Here is an 18883-nt window from a genome sequence, read left to right on the forward strand (position 1 = left end):
CCCTTACCAAGAGCTTCACTTTCAATCGGAATATGTCCCTTCATAAGATTTACAAACCTGCTTTAGGGACCATTAGAAAATGTGTCAACACTAAATACAGTAAAAGGAACGAAAAAAATATGAAGAATATACCAAGAACACATAGAAAAAAGAAAATTTGATTCGTAATACAACACTTAGGAATTAGGTAACCCGTATCTCTTATGAGCATTTGAGAGATTTTTCTGATTTTGAGAAAAACTGAGAGTTGAGGCTTGAACTTCCGCCATGTCTTCTAGAATGAATTGATTGCTAAGATCCTATGGAAGTGACTTCGGCTAGGTCTTTGAAGATGACAATGAAAGGACTATTTGAAACTTGGAGTGTTTTTTTATTAATTTTTTTGGCTTAATAAAAATGTTAGGGACAGACAAATTTGTTGGAGTAGTGTATGTATATATATATATATATATATGTATGTATGTACTCTCTCCATATATAATATGTTTTGTCATTAAAAATGATGTAAACCACAATTACAAGAAATTAATTTGTTCAAGTTGTGTATGTATATATTAGTATAAGAAGGATGATCTACTAAGTTAGAAAATTAATTCGTGATATAATAGAGGATAATAAAACGTTGACTCAATGCAAACATCTTGGACCCCGTAAAATTGAAAAGAGAGAAAAGAAAGGAAAATGCTCAAAAAATTGTTAGGAACATTCTGATTTTATAGCCTATATTCAAATTGACCGGTGTCACAATTCCTGCACTATTTGTTGCTATCTAAATTGCTGCACTTGGGCATTATAACTTTTGTGTAACATTCCAGAAAATGTACTTGTCTATTGAAGAGCCTAATAGATTTTAAGAATATGTATTGGGGCACATAGGCATCCCAATGCCCAATATTACTCAATATTGGACATATTGGAGAATATTGACTTAAGGGTGTTAGCCAATTTCTATGTATTAACAAAATTTAGAATACACCTTGATATTCAAATGCCAAAATCCAAGCTTGTTTAAGAAGTGTACCTGCAATGAAGATCCTAAGATAAAATAACTATATTCTTCACATTACATACATTAGGTACGAGGTATCCAAGTGTCAAGTCTAGGTACCATAGCACATGACTATTTAAAAAGATCATGTAGATTAAGGTGCACAAGGATATAGTGAGGATCCTTGGACGAGGAGTAAACTTTCTAGAAGTGCACAGTTAGGAAAGTGCACAGCAACACATGTGCAACCGGCCGAGAGACAAGCCCAACCGAATTCGATTAGGGCGGTTAGCGGGCAAGCATACGTCGGGTCCAGCCACGTGGGGCCAAGCTCCCTAACCAGTCCTAGAATCTAAATAACTTAACTAACTAGCTAACTAACATAGGTTTAGCTAAAATAAACCAACTAGTGCACCCGACAACCTAAGTCCTAATCGGGTGACACTAGCCGAGTAACTAAATAAGCATCCTAGTAACTAAGCTAGGATGGTCCAAAGGGGTTGTTTATGGTCCTAGTGACTTAGGGGTACTTTAGTATTACCCTAGTCACTTAATTAATTAATTATAAACTTAATTAATTAATTTGAATCCTAGTCAAACCCGAGACCCTTAGTCAAACACTCTCCTAGTTTTAGTCGAGCTAGGAGGGGCGTTATTGGTAATTTAAGTGGAGATTCTCTTAGTGTAATTAATGGGAAAAGTATATATTGTATTAAGGTCAGTTTTGGACCACTTATACAAGTCCCTAATCAGATCAAAATGAAATTATCTCATCTCTTAAGAAACACACTTTTTTCAACACTCCATTGAAGAACAAGAAAAGCTTAAGGAAGAAAACGAAGGTTTCAAAGTTACCAATCATATTTTTGTGGATTCTTCATCTATAAGTTATGGTTATTCATCCTTGAAATCTCTTTCTTCAAGGAGTCAATTCCAATGATTTTCAAAGATGATTAAAAACATGATTTGTCCAATTTTATGATCTAGCCATGGGTTCTTGTATAAAAGGTTTTAAATCAATGTTTTAGAATTGAATTGATGTTAATTTAATGTTTTTTAAGTTATAATTCTTATGAACCCATGCAAGACATGCAAATTCCTATTTTGACTATTTTATGGGTTAAGTGATCATGTCTCTGTACTTATGAATTATAGTGTAGTTTTCTATTGGCTATCTAATGATGTAAAGTTTATATGCAATTGTTGTAGCCTTGTAGGTCCTATTTGTAGTATTATGATGATTTGTCTTATTGATTATGTGAAGTATGATCATATCTATCTACATGCTAGTTACGTGAAAGTATTTGCTCTTCTATGGATATTAAGTGATCATATTGGATTATGTCAATGTGTTAACATGTGTAGTCTTAAAGTTGATACATGATTATTCCTACTTCACTATATGAGTCTACGATGGTTATATTGATAATGTTATAGTAAAATATAGGATGACATAAAGATGATAAGGGTCATTCCTATGTGCTTCAAAGAATGATATGTCATATGAAATAAAATAAAGTATGTTCTGTCTTGTTTTTGTAGACTTGAGTCCCTTACTTGATACACGTATATGATGAATATCAACATTTTCACTTAGTAGGCTTATGAACCTTTGTCTTGTATGTGTATGGATGAATGTTTAATGAAAGTCTAGGATCGGTAGACCTAAGATGGTGCCCTTCTAAGCATGACTAATATGTGGAATCTTCTATATAGAAAGAAGGTTAAGAATATGAAAGTCTAGGATCGGTAGATCTAAGATGGTGCCCTTCTAAGCATGACTAATATGTGGAATCTTCTATAGAAAGAAGGTTAAGAATGAGCTATCCTTAGAGACCATTGAATGGCATCCCTAGTGGACCCATCTTTTGTGGGTATATTATGACTAGGTAAAGACTAAGAGATGGTTCCTTTTCATATGTCCCTTATTTTGAACTTACTCTATGAGAACAAAGGCTAGGACAGAGCGAGTATGTTATGGTTTGCAGCTCTACTTGAGAATGAGACTAGAGTGCAACGTAGCTCTACTTGAGAATGACACTAGAATACATAAAAGACCATCATATTCTTCAACCATGTGCCTACATGGGATGTGTCCTAGTTCTACCCTTGGCAAGTAGAACACCCTCATCAGAGTAGGTTAGAAATCTGGATTCCATGCCTATCTAGTATTGTCTATGTCGGTTATTTCCTATTCTCATAACGTGGGATACGTGCTAGTGTTGGATAAGTTCTAGGAAGTTTACATAGTGAAATGGGATGCTATCTAGTCATTGCACGACTTGACGTTGAAGACGCTAGTATGTGAGTCCCTAGGTATTTCTAAGACCATTATGTTAAGTCTTTGATGAATGAAATGTCTTCTAATTGACTTAATGAACGATTACGACTTTTGCTAATGTACGATGAATAGAATATGCTCTATCTAGGTTAGCTTTGAGGGTTGCTTAGGTAACCTTGAAGAGGGTGTATGTGCGGTCTCTTCTTTTTTTTTACCTATCTGAATCTTAGATTAACCTTAGGTGGGGCGTTAATGAAACGAATAAGAGAATGATGTCACCTTAGGATAACCTTTGGTGAGAAGAATGCAAGCTAAAAGAGGTTACTATAAATTTGAATTTAGTTCATGGTAATGTCCTTCAATATTTGATAAAATGCTTATGTGATATCTTGTATGTTTCTAAGGTGTTGAATGTTATTCTTATACTTATACTTTGATGTTTTAATCACAACGAGCTTGTTTTATACGAATATCCATTTCTCATGATTTTATACATTATGCAATACTAAGTACAAGTGTTCGTACTAATTCCATTCATTTTGTTTATCTCTAAAGGTGTAGGTGGCGTTTGAAAGGAGTCTCAAAGTTGAAGCTTGTATTAGTATTCATTCAAGAAAAGAATATGGTATGTCCTCATTAGATCCGAGGACATCTTGATGTTTAGTTTTCCTTATTGATGTATTGTAATAGACTTAGCTACTTTATATATGTTGAAGTATGGGTCGTGTCCCAATATATTCGTATGTCTGAGAAGGCGACTTTGAGACTTATCCTTTCAATATGTTTTTCTATAAAAAGAGATATTATTTTGTATGAAAAGTTTTAATTCCGCACTACTTTACATACATGTATGCAATGAATGGTAGAAAGGGCTTGTCTTAGACCTCTGAAAGTTCGACGATGTCGTGCCACAATTTGAGAATGCCCTAACATCTAGGGGTACTCTTGGGTCGTGACAAAACTCGATATCAGAGAATAAGGTTATGAAGTAGTCTTAGGAATCAAAAATTTTCAAAAATCCATGTCTAGTAGAGTCTTGACCATCGGTGTGAATCGCAACACATCTATGGGCGAGAGGTAATAGGATGATAGAGTTTCCCTTCTTTTCTGCTCCTACGGCGTGGATAAGAGTAAAAGGTTATAACTGCTCTTTCCTTATGGTTTTCCTTGTATTCTATGAAGATGAATACGAGGAGGACACCGGCTAAGAGGGTTGAAAAGAATGATGTGAATGAGGGGCTTCCTCCCCGGTGGAAATGTTCCACAAGTTAATCAAGTTCCTCAAGGTGTTCAAGATGATCAAGTACCTATTGTGGATGGAAATAATAAGGTTTCGATTATTCCCCCGGAAATGGATAATGGGGAGATTAGAGAGGCTCTCCTTACCCTAGCCCGAGCTATGACAACTCAAGTGAATAGAGACATTGGGCCTAGAGTGAATGCTATGGAGAGTACTATGACCTCTAGGTTGAGGGACTTTGTGAGGATGAATCCTCCTACCTTCTTTGGTTCTACGGTGGTAGAAGATCCCCAAGCTTTCTTGGATGAGGTGTATAAGATAGTGCATGCAATGGGAGTGACTTCTAGGGAGAAAGCGGAGTTAGCTTCGTATCAATTGAAAGATGTTGCGCAAGCATGGTTTACTCAATAGAAGGATAGTAGACTGGTTGAATTAGGTCCCTTAAAGTGGGAAGAGTTTAAGAAAGCATTCTTAGAAAGTTACTTTCCCCGTGAGAAGAGGGAGGTTAAGATTGAGGAATTTATAAACCTTAGGCAAGGTAGCATGAGTGCTGAGGAGTATTCCTTGAAGTTGTCCGATTGTCTAAGTATGCTTCATCCTTGGTGTCTAACCCTAGGGATTAGATGAGTAGGTTTTTGATCGGTTTTTCGGATATGGTGAAAGAAGAATGTCGTATAACCATGCTCCATGTATCATGACTCTATCTAGGTTTATTTTGTACGCTCAATCCATTGAAGAGTCTAAACTTGGGAGGAGAATTAGAGATGCTAATAGGGGAAGAACTGATGAGCAAGTTCAACATAAGTTTAAGAATAGGGATTCAAAACCAAGATGGTTTTAGTGCTCCTAAGGTGAACCATGAGAGAGGTAGTGGTTCCCAAGTGGTTAGGCCTACTTGTGCGACTTGTGGGAAAAAGCACTGTGGAAAGTCTCTAGCTGGTACTAGTGGGTGCTTTGGTTGTTGGAAGGATGATCACCAGGTGAGGGATTGTCCTACTATTTCGGCTAGAGGAAGAAAAGCCAAGAAAGTTCCTGCTAATGTTTCGGATAGTGGTGCTCCAAGGAGGAATCACTTCTATGCTCTCCGAGCCAAAGGAGCAAAATCGGATGATGATGTGATGTCGGTAAGTTATAGTTTTCTCTCCTTAGTTATATGAGATCCTTTTAAGTGGGGGAGTATGGCGAGTAGTTTTGTTGTAGATTGTTGTCTCATCTCTTCTATTCAATTCGATCTTAAGAGATAGAATGTCATAGTAGCATGTTGCATGTTGCATTGTGTTTATGAGTCTAATTGAAATTGAAGTTAATTGACTTATTTTCTAAATAGGTGCATATGTTTAGGTAACATATAGGACCAACTAGAGTTTTAAGGAGATGTTTTCATACCCTATTCTTGCACTTATGTGAAGCATGTATGCATATGTTTTCTTGAAATTTTTTGTTGTTGTCTCGAGAAAAACGATAGCTTGGTACCTCTTTGATGCATTTTGAGCTTATGATAAGGTTAAGAAGGAAGTTCTTCACTATGTGTTATGAATATATAGCTCTTATATGATTATGCGTTATGAATTGAGTGCTAAGTATAATGATATGTTATGTGGTGGTTGTGCTGCTAGTATTAAGTTTATTTCCTACCCTTCAAAAGATTTTAGTGTCATTCGAGGATGAATGTTCCTAAGTGAGGGGGATAATGTAACATTCGAGAAAACGTACTTGTCTATTGAAGAGCCTAATAGATTTTAAGAATATGTATTGGGATACATATGCATCCCAATACCCAATATTACTCAATATGGGCATGATGGAGAATATTGGCTTAAGGGTGTTAGCCAATTTCAATGTATTAACAAAATTTAGAATACACCTTGTTGTTCAAATGCCCCGGTCCAAGCTTGTTTCGGAAGTGTACTTGCATTGAAGACCCTAAGCTAAAATAACTACATTTTTCACATTATACATATTAGGTACGAGGCATCCAAGTGTCAAGCCTAGGTACCATACCACATAACCATTTAAAATGATCATATAGATTAAGCAGTGCCCAAGGATATAGTGAGGATCCTTGGACAAGAAGTAAATTTTCCATAAGTGCACGGTTAGGAAAGTGCACAGCAACACATGAGCAAGCACATATGCAACCGGCCGAGAGACAAGCCCAACCGAATTCGATTAGGGTGGTTAGGGAGCAAGCACGCGTAGGGTCCATCCACGTGGGGCCAAGATCCCTAACCTGTCCTAGGATATAATTAAGTTAACTAACTAGCTAACTAACCTAGGATTCACTAAAATAAACCAACTATTTTACTCGACAAACTAAGACCTAACCGGGTGACACTAACCGAGTAACTAACTAAAGAAACATCCTAGTACTTAACTTAGGATGGTCCAAAGGGGTTGTTTATGGTCCTAACAATTTACAGGTACTTTATTAATTAACCTAGGTCATTTAAATAATTAAATTAACTTAATTAATTAATTTAAATCCTAATTAAACCCGAGACCCTTAGTCAAACACTCTCCTAGTTTTGTCGAGCTAGGAGGGGCGTTTTTGGTAATTTAAGTGGAGATTCTTTTAGGGTAATTCATGGGACAACTATATATTGATATTAGGTCAGTTTTTGACCACTTTTAAACGTCCTTAATCAGATCAAAACGAAATTCTCTCATTTCTCGAGAAACACACTCTTTTCAAAACTCCATTGAAGAACAAGAAAAGCTTAAGGAAGAAAATGAAGTATTCGAAGTTTCCAATCATATTTTCATGGATTCTTAATCTATGAGGTATTTTTATACATCCTTGAAATATATTTCTCAAGGATTCAATTCCAATGATTTAAAGATGATCAAAAACATGATTTGTCGAATTTTATGATCTAGCCATGGGTTCTTGCATAAAAGGTTTTAAATCAATGTTTTAGAATTGAACTGATGTTAATGTAATGTTTTTAAATTTATATTTCTTATGAACCCATGCAACCCAAGCAAATTCCTATTATGACTATTTTATGGGTTAAGTGATGATGTGTCTATACTTATGAATTATAGTGTAGTTTTCTATGGGCTATCTTATGATATAAAGTTTATCTGCAATTGTTGTGGCCTTGTCGGCCCTATTTGTAGTATTATGATGATTTGTCTTATTGATTTTGTGAAGTATGATCATATCTATCTACATGCTAGTTATGTGAAAGTATGTGCTCTTCTATGGATATTAAGTGATCATGTTGGATTATGTCTATGTGTTTACGTGTGTAGTTTTAAAGTTGATACATGATTATTCCTACTTCACTATATGAGTCTATGATGGTTATATTGATAATGTTATAGTAATATATAGGACGACATAAAGATGATAAAGGTCATTCCTAAGTGCTTCAAAGAATGATATGTTATATGAAATAAAGTAAAGTATGTTCTGTCTTGTTTTGGTAGACTTGAGTCCCTTACTTGATACACGTATATGATGAATATGAACATTTTCACTTAGTAGGCTTATGCACCTTTGTCTTGTATGTGTATGGATGAATGTTTAATGAAATTCTAGGATCGGTAGAGCTAAGATGGTGCCCTTCTAAGCATGACTAATATGTGGAATCTTCTATATAGAAAGAAGGTTAAGAATATGAAAGTCTAGGATCAGTAGACCTAACATGGTTCCCTTCTAAGCATGACTAATATGTGGAATCTTCTATAGAAAGAAGGTTAAGAATGAGCTATCCTTAGAGACCATTAAATGGTAGCCCTAGTGGACCTATCTTTGGTAGGTGCATTATAACTAGGTAAAGACAAAGAGATGGTACCTTTTCATATGTCCCTTATGTTGAACTTACTCTATGAGAACAAAGGCTAGCACCGAGCGAGTATGTTATGGTTTGCAGCTCTACTTGAGAATGAGACTAGAGTGCAATGTAGCTCTACCTGAGAATGAGACTAGAGTACATAAAAGACCATCATATTCCTTAACCATGTTCCTAATACGCTCAAATTATACTTCCCTAAAGAAGTATAAGAGGTCGTATAAAGTAAAGAACCCAATTATTAGGTTAGGGTTAATCCCACGAGGAAAATTGTTTACACTTAACTTTAGTCTACGGTTACATCTATTTAGTCGAGTCCTTTCCAAAAAATAGGTAATAAAAATGGGAGGTTTTGTGAAACAAAAGTGTTTAATTATTTCTAAGTAAAACAAGTAGAAAGAGTAAAACTTTGGTGTTTATCAAGTAATGAAAAAACTAGGATATAAGTGTTCCACGTAGGTTCATAACGCGGTAATCCTAGCTATAACAATTCTTTCCTTGTGTCTTACATGCAAAGTGATAAGTTAGGTATCTCTAATTCCTTAGTCTGGCAAATAGAGAATTTCACCCCTACCTTGGTCCGGCTACGTGTGTATTATTTACTCACCGTTACCTTTACCTCATATTAAGCAACATATTAAATATATGGCTTAGTTACTACTTCTCATTTATTGAAACTAGTATATTAGATAGTGTCCACTAAATCTATGTTGATAACTTTTTTCCTATTAACTACCCCCTTGATTCGGAGAGTAGAAATAGGGCAAGTTCTAACGTGTGCACTCGTTAAAACGACTTCTAAACGAAAGAATTATCAATACATGCAACAATCTATTCTAGAATTGTTATTTATTTAGTTTTACCTTGTTAATTACCCATGGTTCCCACAACCCTAGTTGTGGATTTAGTTACCCATGACTAAGAATACACAATTCATGGTTGTTAAACAATAATTTATGTACTTACTTTGATAAGTTTGAAGAAAATCCATAAATTGCACTTGAAATAACAAAATTCACTTGACAATCAATTTCGGAAATTTGAAATAATTCCCGAAAATCCAAAGTTAAGTCTCCAATAACAAGAGTATAAAAAAAAGTCTAACCCCAAAACCGAGTTTTTTAACCCTATTTATAATAACAAAGTTCTATTTTAAAAGGAGTCCAAAATAAGGAAAGTCTGTCCAGACACGCGTCTTCAATCAAAGACTCCACTGTCGATCCGTTGATGGAACAATGGATCGTCGACTACCTCCGTCGGTCCATACTTAACATCTTCTTCAACCTTTATCCTTGCATCTTTTCTTATCAAATCAACGGACCAACAACATGGTCTTTCGATACACTTAAGGTCCGTCGATGCCATCGTTGTTCCAAACTTAGTTATTTCCTCAACACCGGATACTGGGACTAATCTCTTATTTGATCGACGGTTTGACAGGACGGTCCATCGATCAGTCGATGGACCTTCGATCCTTTTATAGCCCCACACTTTGTCAAAATTCCCTAACTTTCTTCCAGATGCTTGGATCTCAAGTCGATGATCGCCCCTTACGGACCATCGATGTCTTCGTGGGTCACCTCTTATGCACAATCTTCTCCATTTCTATTTTTGGACAACTTTCCTGCAAAACATAGACAAAAACACATTGAAATTACTACAAAAAGTCCTAGACACACACTAAACTTAAGGAAAAAGCATTGAAAGTACCGTGAAACAACGGTACATCAACACCCTCAACTTAAAATCGTTGTCGTCAATTGACGCACTATGACTCACCACAACACCTTTGTACAAAAGTATCTTTTTTTAAGCTTTCGCAATCATATGGCTATCAATCCCAACTATTTCCATTGATTTAATGCATGATTTCACTCTTACTCTAACTAGGCTCATTCATGTGGATTAGACCATGGCACAGACTCACCACGTCGACACCTCTACTCTTTTATCCCTCACAAAGGCACCAACTTCCGAATATTGCAACTAGTGATCTCACATCAAAAGATATCCTGCTTTTTCACACAGTGATTTCAAATTTAAGTATAAGGATCGTTATTCAACTCTCACTCTCAGAACAACTTCACACCTAATTGATACTTGTCGCCATAGGCTTGCCCTTATTTTCACTGCTTTAAGTTCACCATATCAAACTCTTAGGATCACGATAGGACCGTCTTGGCTTGTAACGTAGGCTCAGGGTCAGGTATGATACATATGGATTCATTTAGTGACTTATTGCCCTCCTTGACATTACGGCTAAGCGTTCTACCTCTTTCATTGTCTATTATGTCATACTCTTCATTTTCTTGTATTTTCTGCCTTGTTTTCTCCTTTCTTTCTCCTTTTGTGCAAATGACTCTTCTTTAAACACTTCTTTTTTTAATTTTTTTTTCATTTTTTTTTCAAATTCTTTACTTGATTTCTAATTTGATTTAGTCACTTCTCCTCTTCACTATTTCTTTTTCTTTTTCCTTTCACATTAATCCTTTCAACCCCACTTTTCGGAACATTACTCATAATAGCCACCCTCAAAAAGCCATGAGTCGAGGTACACAATACCTAAGGTTGGGTTAGGGCCAAGACGAGATCATTTTCTGCATTAGCCACCCTCAACTTATGCTTTTGGCCTTAGTTGAGGTGCACATGTACAAGAAGGGACTAGGGCCAACACAATATACCCAGGGAAGATGAGTTAGGGTAGAAAAGAAAGGTTCATTTTAAGCTCAAAATATTTGGATAAAAAAGGGATCAATTTCATTTGGATATATTTTAGTTAGGCTAAAGATTGGCTAATTTGAACAAGGGCCTATGATCCTTTCCTAATTGTCTAAGACATATTTCTAGCTAGGTACCAACAGTGGAATAATCAACTTTCCTCACACTCTCTTAACACCACATTACCCTACCAGATTATAGGACACCTAGTTCGAGTGTTAGATTGAGGGTCATGCAATGGTGTATCTCTATGTCATGCTTAATATCTGTTCCGATGCTTCATTCCAATCCATCTTCAGTTTATTCATCTCCCACATGGCCTTATGCTCTAACTCAACCACCAAGTGACAAGCCTTCCCATATAAAAGTTGGTATAGAGACATATCTATGGGAGTCTTGTATGCTGTTGGTAGGCCCAAAGAGTATCATCAAGCCTCCTTGACCAATCGGTTCTACTAGCATTCACCATTTTTGCTAGAATTTGCTTGATTTCTCTGTTTGACACCTCAACTTGCCCACTAGTCTGCGGATGGTAAGGAGTGGTTACATTGTGATGAACTTCATATTTCTCCAATAACCCTTTGAACAAATTTTTGCAAAAGCGGAATCCCCCATCACTAATAATGGCCCTTGGCGTGCCAAATCTGGAAAATATGTTCTTTCTCAAAAACGCGGTGACACTCTTCCCTTCACTATTTGCAAGTGCTATGCTTCCACCCATTTTGACACATAATCAACCGCTACAAAAATATACTTCATCCCATGAGAACTCACATAATGGCCATAAAGTCAACGTCCCACACATCAAACAACTCAATTACACGAATGGGATTTAAAGGGAGCTCTTGCCTTCTAGAAATACCTCCATCTTTTTGGCACCTATCACAGGTCTTGGCGAACTAATGAGCATCTTGGTGGATGGTTGGCCAATAGTAGCCACATTGCAAAATTTTATGGGCAGTCCGGATACAACTATGATGCCCACCCACAAGCCAGGAGTGGCATGCCTCCAAAACTCTTAGCATCTCAACTTTCGGCACACAACAACGAATAAGACCATTAGCACAACTCCTATATAAATATGGCTCATCCCAAAAGAACTTTTTTACATCATGCATGAACTTTTTCCTTTGATGAAAGGACAAGTCCGATGGAACTATATCATTGGCTAAATAATTCACAAAATCGACAAACCATGGAATCAAGTCATATGAAGCGGCCGAAACATGCTCATCAGGGAAAGTATCATCAATTTTATCTTTTTCACCCAACTCTCACATAGCTTCATTCTCTAATCTGGACAAGTGATCGACTACTTGATTTTCGGTCCCTTTTCTATTTTTCACTTCAAAAACAAACTCTTGCGACACTAATACCCATCTAATCAACCATGGTTTCACATCCTTCTTTGCCATCAAATATCTCAAAGCAGAATGATCCGTATGTACTATGACTCTAATTCCAAACAAATAGGAGCAGAATTTGTCGAAAGCAAAAACCACCGCAAAGAGCTCTTGTTCAGTCACAATATAGTTCTTTTGCGCTTCATTAAGGGCCTTACTAGCGTAATAAATGGGGTATAGGATTTTATCCCTTCTTTGACCCAAAAATATACCAAGAGCAACCCCACTAGCATCACACATCACCTCAAATGGCTTAGTCCAATCTAGGGAGATAATAATGGGCGCAGACACCAACTTCTCCTTCAACTCTCCAAACGCCTTTAGACAGTATTCATAAAAATAAAATTTACACTTTCTTAAGTAACTTGCACAGAGGATGTGCAATTTTTGAAAAATCCTTAATAAACCTCTGGTAGAATCCCACATGCCCAAGGAAACTCCTCACACCTTTACAGAGATGGGTGGAGGAAGTCGCTCTATCACCTCAACTTTGGCTCGATCAACCTCTATACCTTTCTCTGAGATGTGATGACCTAATACAATACCCTCTTTCACCATGAAGTGACATTTCTCCCAATTTAGCACAAGGTTGCAATCTTCATACCTTTTGAGAACCTCGGCCAAGTGACTCAAACAATGCTCAAAGGAGTCGCCAACCACTGAAAAATCATCGATAAAACCTCAATAGTGTCTTCCACCATATCAGAGAATATCGAGATCATACATCTCTAAAAAGTATCCATTGCATTACACAACCCAAAAGGCATAATCTTAAACGCAAAAGTTGCATAAGGACAAGTAAAGGTGGTTTACTCTTGATCCTCCGGTGCAATAGATATTTTATTGTAACCCGAGTAACCATCAAGAAAACACTACCACCTCTTTCCTGCAAGCCTATCCAACATCTGATCCATGAAGGGCATCAGAAAATGGTTCTTCTCAGTCCATGCATTCAACTTCCGGTAATTCATACAAACTCTCCATTTGGTCACCGGCCTCATTGGAACAAGCTCATTCTTCTCATTAGGGACCACATTCATTCCCTCTTTTTTTTCACACACTAAATAGGACAAACCCAACTATTATCAGAATCGGATATATGACTCCGCCATCCAACCACTTAATAATCTCCTTATTCACTAGCTCTTGCATAAGTGGATTTAACCGTCTTTGATGCTCAATACTAGGCTTATAATCAGGCATGAGTTAGATTTTGTGTGAAAAAATACCGGGTGGAATCCAATAATGTATGCAATAGTCCAACCAATGGCTTGTTTAAAACTCTTTAACACCTCTACGAGACACTCTACTTGCTCCATATTCAAATCTGATGCAATGATTACCGGTAAAGTGTCATCTTTTCCCAAGAATACATACCTCAGATGAGATGATAGATCCTTAAGCTCTAATTTTAGGGCCTCCCTAATTGATGGTCTCGCGGGTAGGGACTCACAATGCTTCATATCTAACTCCAATTTCTTTGGTTTGAATCGCATGTCCCCTCAATCAAGTGCTGCAACCAATGAACCATACTCCTCAATACCATCACTCTCAAAATTCATGATCACTGCCGCTAGTGCCTCAACACCAAGGCGTTCTTCGATTTGTACCTCAGACGTACTCTCAACCCTGTAAGATATATTAGATACTGTTTGGAGCTCACCACTCTGCTTCATAGACCTACAAATGTTGGAAGTTGCTTCTTCATTGTTCAACCTAAACTTCATCTGCCCTTTTTCCATGTCAACCAAGGCGCGAACGGTAGCAAGGAATGGCCTCCCAAGAATAATAGGCACCTAAAAATCCACCTCACAGTCAAGATCACAAAATCGACAGAGAATATAAATGACTCTACCTTCACCAACACATCATGGAGTATCCAATAGGCCTCTTCACCGTTCGATCGGCCATCATTAACCACATGGTAGTGGGCTTTGGGTTACCCAAACCCAACTTTTTGTAAATAGAGAGAGGCATGAGATTTATACTTGCCCCAAGATCACATAATGCTTTAGCAAAGTGTAACAACCTAATTGTACATGGAATAGTGAAAGCGCCCGGATCTTTTTTCTTCTGCACAAGAGACCTTGTAGCAATAGCACTACAATGTTGCATACTATCATCATCCTCAAAACTAACCGATCTCTTCTTAGTGACCATATCTTTCATAAACTTGACATGACCGGGAATTTGTTCAAGAGCTTCTACAAAGGTCATTGATGGAAAGTTGTTTCAATGTGGTAATAAAACGCTGGTACTTACCATCTTTGGTCTTTTTTACCAATCTTTACGGGAATGGTGGTCTGGTCTAGGAACGGGAGTCACCTTTTGGGGTATCTCTGCTTCTTTATCCGATTTGTCTACCAACTCACCACTAACTTCCACTACCTCATCATCTCTTCTCATCTCATCTTCTACGCCATACGGCATAGGTGGATCAATGGTTTGCTTACCCCCTCGAGTAGTGACTGCCATGCAATGTCCATTATCTTTTGGATGTTGGACAGTGTTACTAGGAAGAGTACCCGGTTAACGTGGGTTCATAGTAGAAGACAATTGGGCCATTTGCAACTGAAGATGCTTGATTGAGATTGCATGTGCATCCACTTTTTGCCCAATATTAGCTAAATCTTTCTCAACTCTTTGGCATGCTCATCACTAGCATCAAGCCTTCTCATCATCTTTTACAACATGTCCTTAACTCACGCCATACTACTTTCCCCATCCCTAGGAGCAACTTCCTAATTTTGAGGTGGAACATAGGGCCCACTCCGATTGTTTCTGTTACCATAGTTACCCGGATTGAAGTTGTTGTCGTGGTTGTAGTTTCCATGTCGAACATAATGACCCTCCTGGTTGTAATTCCCATAATTCCGACCTTGATTTCCTTGACCTTGGCACCAATTCTCCTGATTGGATCCTCAGGCGTTTTGTCGGAAACCCCCCGTCCGCTCATTCACTTCATAAGAATCCTCTTCATAGTAAAATTCATCTACTAGCGATGGTGGTTTAGTCAAATAATTCACCACATTCACTTTCTCTACAGCCCTGGTGACATGTTTCAATACCAACCCAAGCTCAGTCCATATTTGAGCCATCTCTTCACGAATCTCATCTGCAGCTGGGTTGTGTGTAACTTGCACTGCAAAGGTGTTTCTCCAGTGTCTGACTTCTTAGTGCTTCAAGCTTTATTGTTTCGAGAAATTTTCTCCAACTTTTCCGCGATCTCTGCATATGTGCACTCACCATAAGAACCACCCGCAATATTATCAAGTACTGCCTTATTGTTATCATCTTGCCCCTGATACAAGAACTCTTTTAATGATTCATCATCAATGCGGTGGTTTGGGACACTTCTCACAAATGAGGTGAACCTATCCCAAAAGCTACTTACCGACTCCCCAGGTAATGCCACAAAGTTTTTCACTCTATCTTTTTGGATGATCTTTTCAGATATCGAGTAATACTGTGCTAGGAAAACATCCCTAAACTACGCCCAAGTGTAGATCGAATTATAGGGCAACTCAGTAGACCAAATTGCAGCCTCTCCCGTCAGTGAGAGAGGGAACACCCTTAGTCCAATGACATTCATGTCTAAGTCTGGCCTTCCTACACAACTCTTACAAACCGACCTCAGTTTGGTGATGTGAGCATGTAGATCCTCAGATGGTAGCCCTGAAAACAAACCTCTAGCGGTGAGCATCTGCATCAAGCTACTAGTTACCACAAATGTATGACCCTGTGGTAGAGGAGGTAGGACAAGAGGCCCATCAAATCTGTGATGTTAACATTGCCCCTATGATACTCTTGCTCACGTGGGGAGGGAGGTTTCCTCCCCATAGCACCATCACCAAGATTCTCCCCAATCACTTGGTTGTGAGCATCAACCGGCAAAGTAAGTTGCTGGTTGATCCCATCACCAATATTAGCAAGATTGTGTGGATCATTTGTTCTGCAGAGTGTGCGGTTCAGTTCTTGATCAAATGGAGTTATTTGTTTTCCTCGACTCCATGTACTTGGCATACACTAGAGCTAAACCTGAAAGAGATAAAAACAAAGAGAAAAACTAAAATTAGGAAATTGTTGACTAAACTTCAGTAATTGCTCATAACATTAATCTAAAAGCCATTTTCCCCAGCAGCGGCGCCAAAATTTGATACGCTCAAATTATACTTCCCTAAAGAAGTATAAGCGGTCGTATCAAGTAAAAAAAACTTAAATGTTAGGTTGGGGTCAATCCCACAAGGAAAATGGCTTACACTTAACTTTAATCAACGATTACGTCTATTTACTCAAGTCCTTTCCAAAAATAGGTAATAAAAAGGGGGGGTTGTGAAACAAAAGTGTTTAGTTATTTCTAAGTAAAATACGTAGCAAGAATAAAACTTTGGTGTTTATCAAGTGATGAGAAAAACTAGGGTGTAAGTGTTACCCATAGGTTCATAACGCGGTAATCCTAGCTATAACAATTCTTTCCTAGTGTCTTGAAGGCAAAGAAATAAGTTAGGTATCTCTAATTCCTTGGTGTGGAAAATAGAAAATTTCACCCCGTACCTTGGTCCGGCTACGTTTGTAAAATTTACTAACCCTTACCTTCACCTCAAATTAAACATCATATTCTATGTATGGCTTAGTTACTACTTCTCATTAATTGAAACTAGCCTATTAAATAGTGTCCACTAAATCTATGTGGATACTTCTTTTCCTATTAACTATCCCCTTGGTCCGGCAAGTAGAAATAGGGCAAGTTCTAACGCGTGCACTCGTTAAGACGACTTCTCAACGAAAGAATTATCAATACATGCAAGAATCTAATCTAGAATTGTTATTTAGCTAGTATTACCTTGTTAATTACCCATGGTTCCCACAACCCTAGTTGTGGATTTAGTTACCCATGCTAAGAATACATAATTCATGGTTGTTAAACAATAATTCATGTACTTACTTTGACAAGTTTGAATAATATCCATAATTTGCACTAGAAATAACAAATTCACTTGAGAATCGATTCCGGAAGTTTGAATTAATTCCCAAAAATCCAGTTAAGTATCCAATAACAAGAGTATAATAAAAAGAAGTCTAACCCCAAAACCGAGGTTTTTTAACCCTATTTATAATAACAAAGTTCTAAATTCAAAAGGAGTCCAAAATAAGGAAAGTATGTCCAGACACGCGTTTTCAATCGACGAGTCCAGTGACGGTCCATTGATGGAACGACAGACCATCGAGTGCCTCCGTCGGTCCATACTTAGCATCTTCTTCAACCTTCATCCTTGCATCTTTTATGATCCAATTGACGGACGAACAAGACGGTCCGTCGATACACTTACGGTCCGTCGATGCCTTCGTCGTTCGACACTTAGTTATTTCTTTAACATCGGGTACTGGGACTAATTCCCCAAGTTGCTTCCAGATGCTTGGACCTCCAGTCTACGATCACCACCTATAGATCGTCGATGGGACAACGGGTCGTCGATGGCTTCATGGATCACCTCTTCTACACAATCTTCTGCATTTCTATTTTGGACAACTTTCCTGCAAAACATAGATAAATACACATTAAAATTACTACAAAAAGGCCCTAGACACACACTACACTTAATAAAAGCATTAAAAGTACCGTGAAACCATGGTACATCAGTGCCTACATGGGATGTGTCCTAGTTCTACCCTTGGCAAGTAGAACACCCTCATCAGAGTAGGTTAGAACTCCGGATTCCATTACTAGATAGTATGGTCTATGTCGGGTATTGCCTATTTCATCACGTGGGATACATGCTAGTGTTGGATAAGTTCTAGGAAGTTAAGGTAGTGGAATAGGACGCTATCTAGACATTGCATGACTATACTTTGATGATGTTAGTATGTGAGTCCCTAGGTCTTTCCAAGACCATTATGTGAAGTCTTTAATGAATGAAATGCCTTCTAATTGACTTATTGAAAGATCACGACTTTAGCTAACATACGATGAATAGAATGTGCTCTATCTAGGGTAACTTTGAGGGTTGCTTAGGTAAGCTTGAAGAGGGTGTATGGCCGGTCTCTTCTTGTTCTACCTATGTGAATCTTAGAGTAACCTTAGGTTGGGAGTTAATGAAACGAATAAGAGAATGATCTTACCTTAGGATAACCTTTGGTGAGAAGAATGCAAGCTAAAAGAGGTCAATGTAAAGTTTAATTTAGTTCACGATAATGTCCTTCAATATTAAACAAAATGCTTATGTGATATCTTGTATGTTTCTAAGGTGTTAAATGTTGCTCTTATACGTATACTATGATATTTTAATAAAAAAAAGAGCATCTTTTATACGAATGTTTGTTTCTCATGATTTTATGCATTACGCCATACTTAGTACAAGTGTTTGTACTAATTCCATACATTTTGTTTATATATAAAGTTGTAGGTGGCGTTTGAAAGGAGTCTCGAAGTTGAATCTTGGATTAGTATTCATTCAA

At 37.5% G+C, this 18883-nt stretch overlaps 1 protein-coding gene across 1 annotated transcript; it reads left to right on the plus strand.

Moving 5' to 3' along the window:
* Window positions 1–4500: 4500 nt before the first annotated feature.
* On the plus strand, window positions 4501–5666 carry LOC107027476. Its single transcript, XM_015228637.1, has 2 exons — window positions 4501–4818; window positions 5247–5666. Exons 1-2 carry the CDS (start codon window positions 4501–4503, stop codon window positions 5664–5666), a joined length of 738 nt encoding a protein of 245 aa, XP_015084123.1.
* The last annotated feature ends 13217 nt before the right edge of the window (window positions 5667–18883 follow it).

Source organism: Solanum pennellii, chromosome 8 (assembly GCF_001406875.1).
Source record: "Solanum pennellii chromosome 8, SPENNV200".
Taxonomy (NCBI): Eukaryota; Viridiplantae; Streptophyta; class Magnoliopsida; order Solanales; family Solanaceae; genus Solanum; species Solanum pennellii.

Coding starts and splice junctions, on each gene's coding strand:
- LOC107027476 (XM_015228637.1), top strand. CDS start 4,501: ATGAGGGGCTTCCTCCCCGGTGGAAATGTTCCACAAGTTAATCAAGTT. Junction 4,819..5,246: donor CCCAAGCTTTCTTGGATGAG/GTGTATAAGATA, acceptor AATCCATTGAAG/AGTCTAAACTTGGGAGGAGA.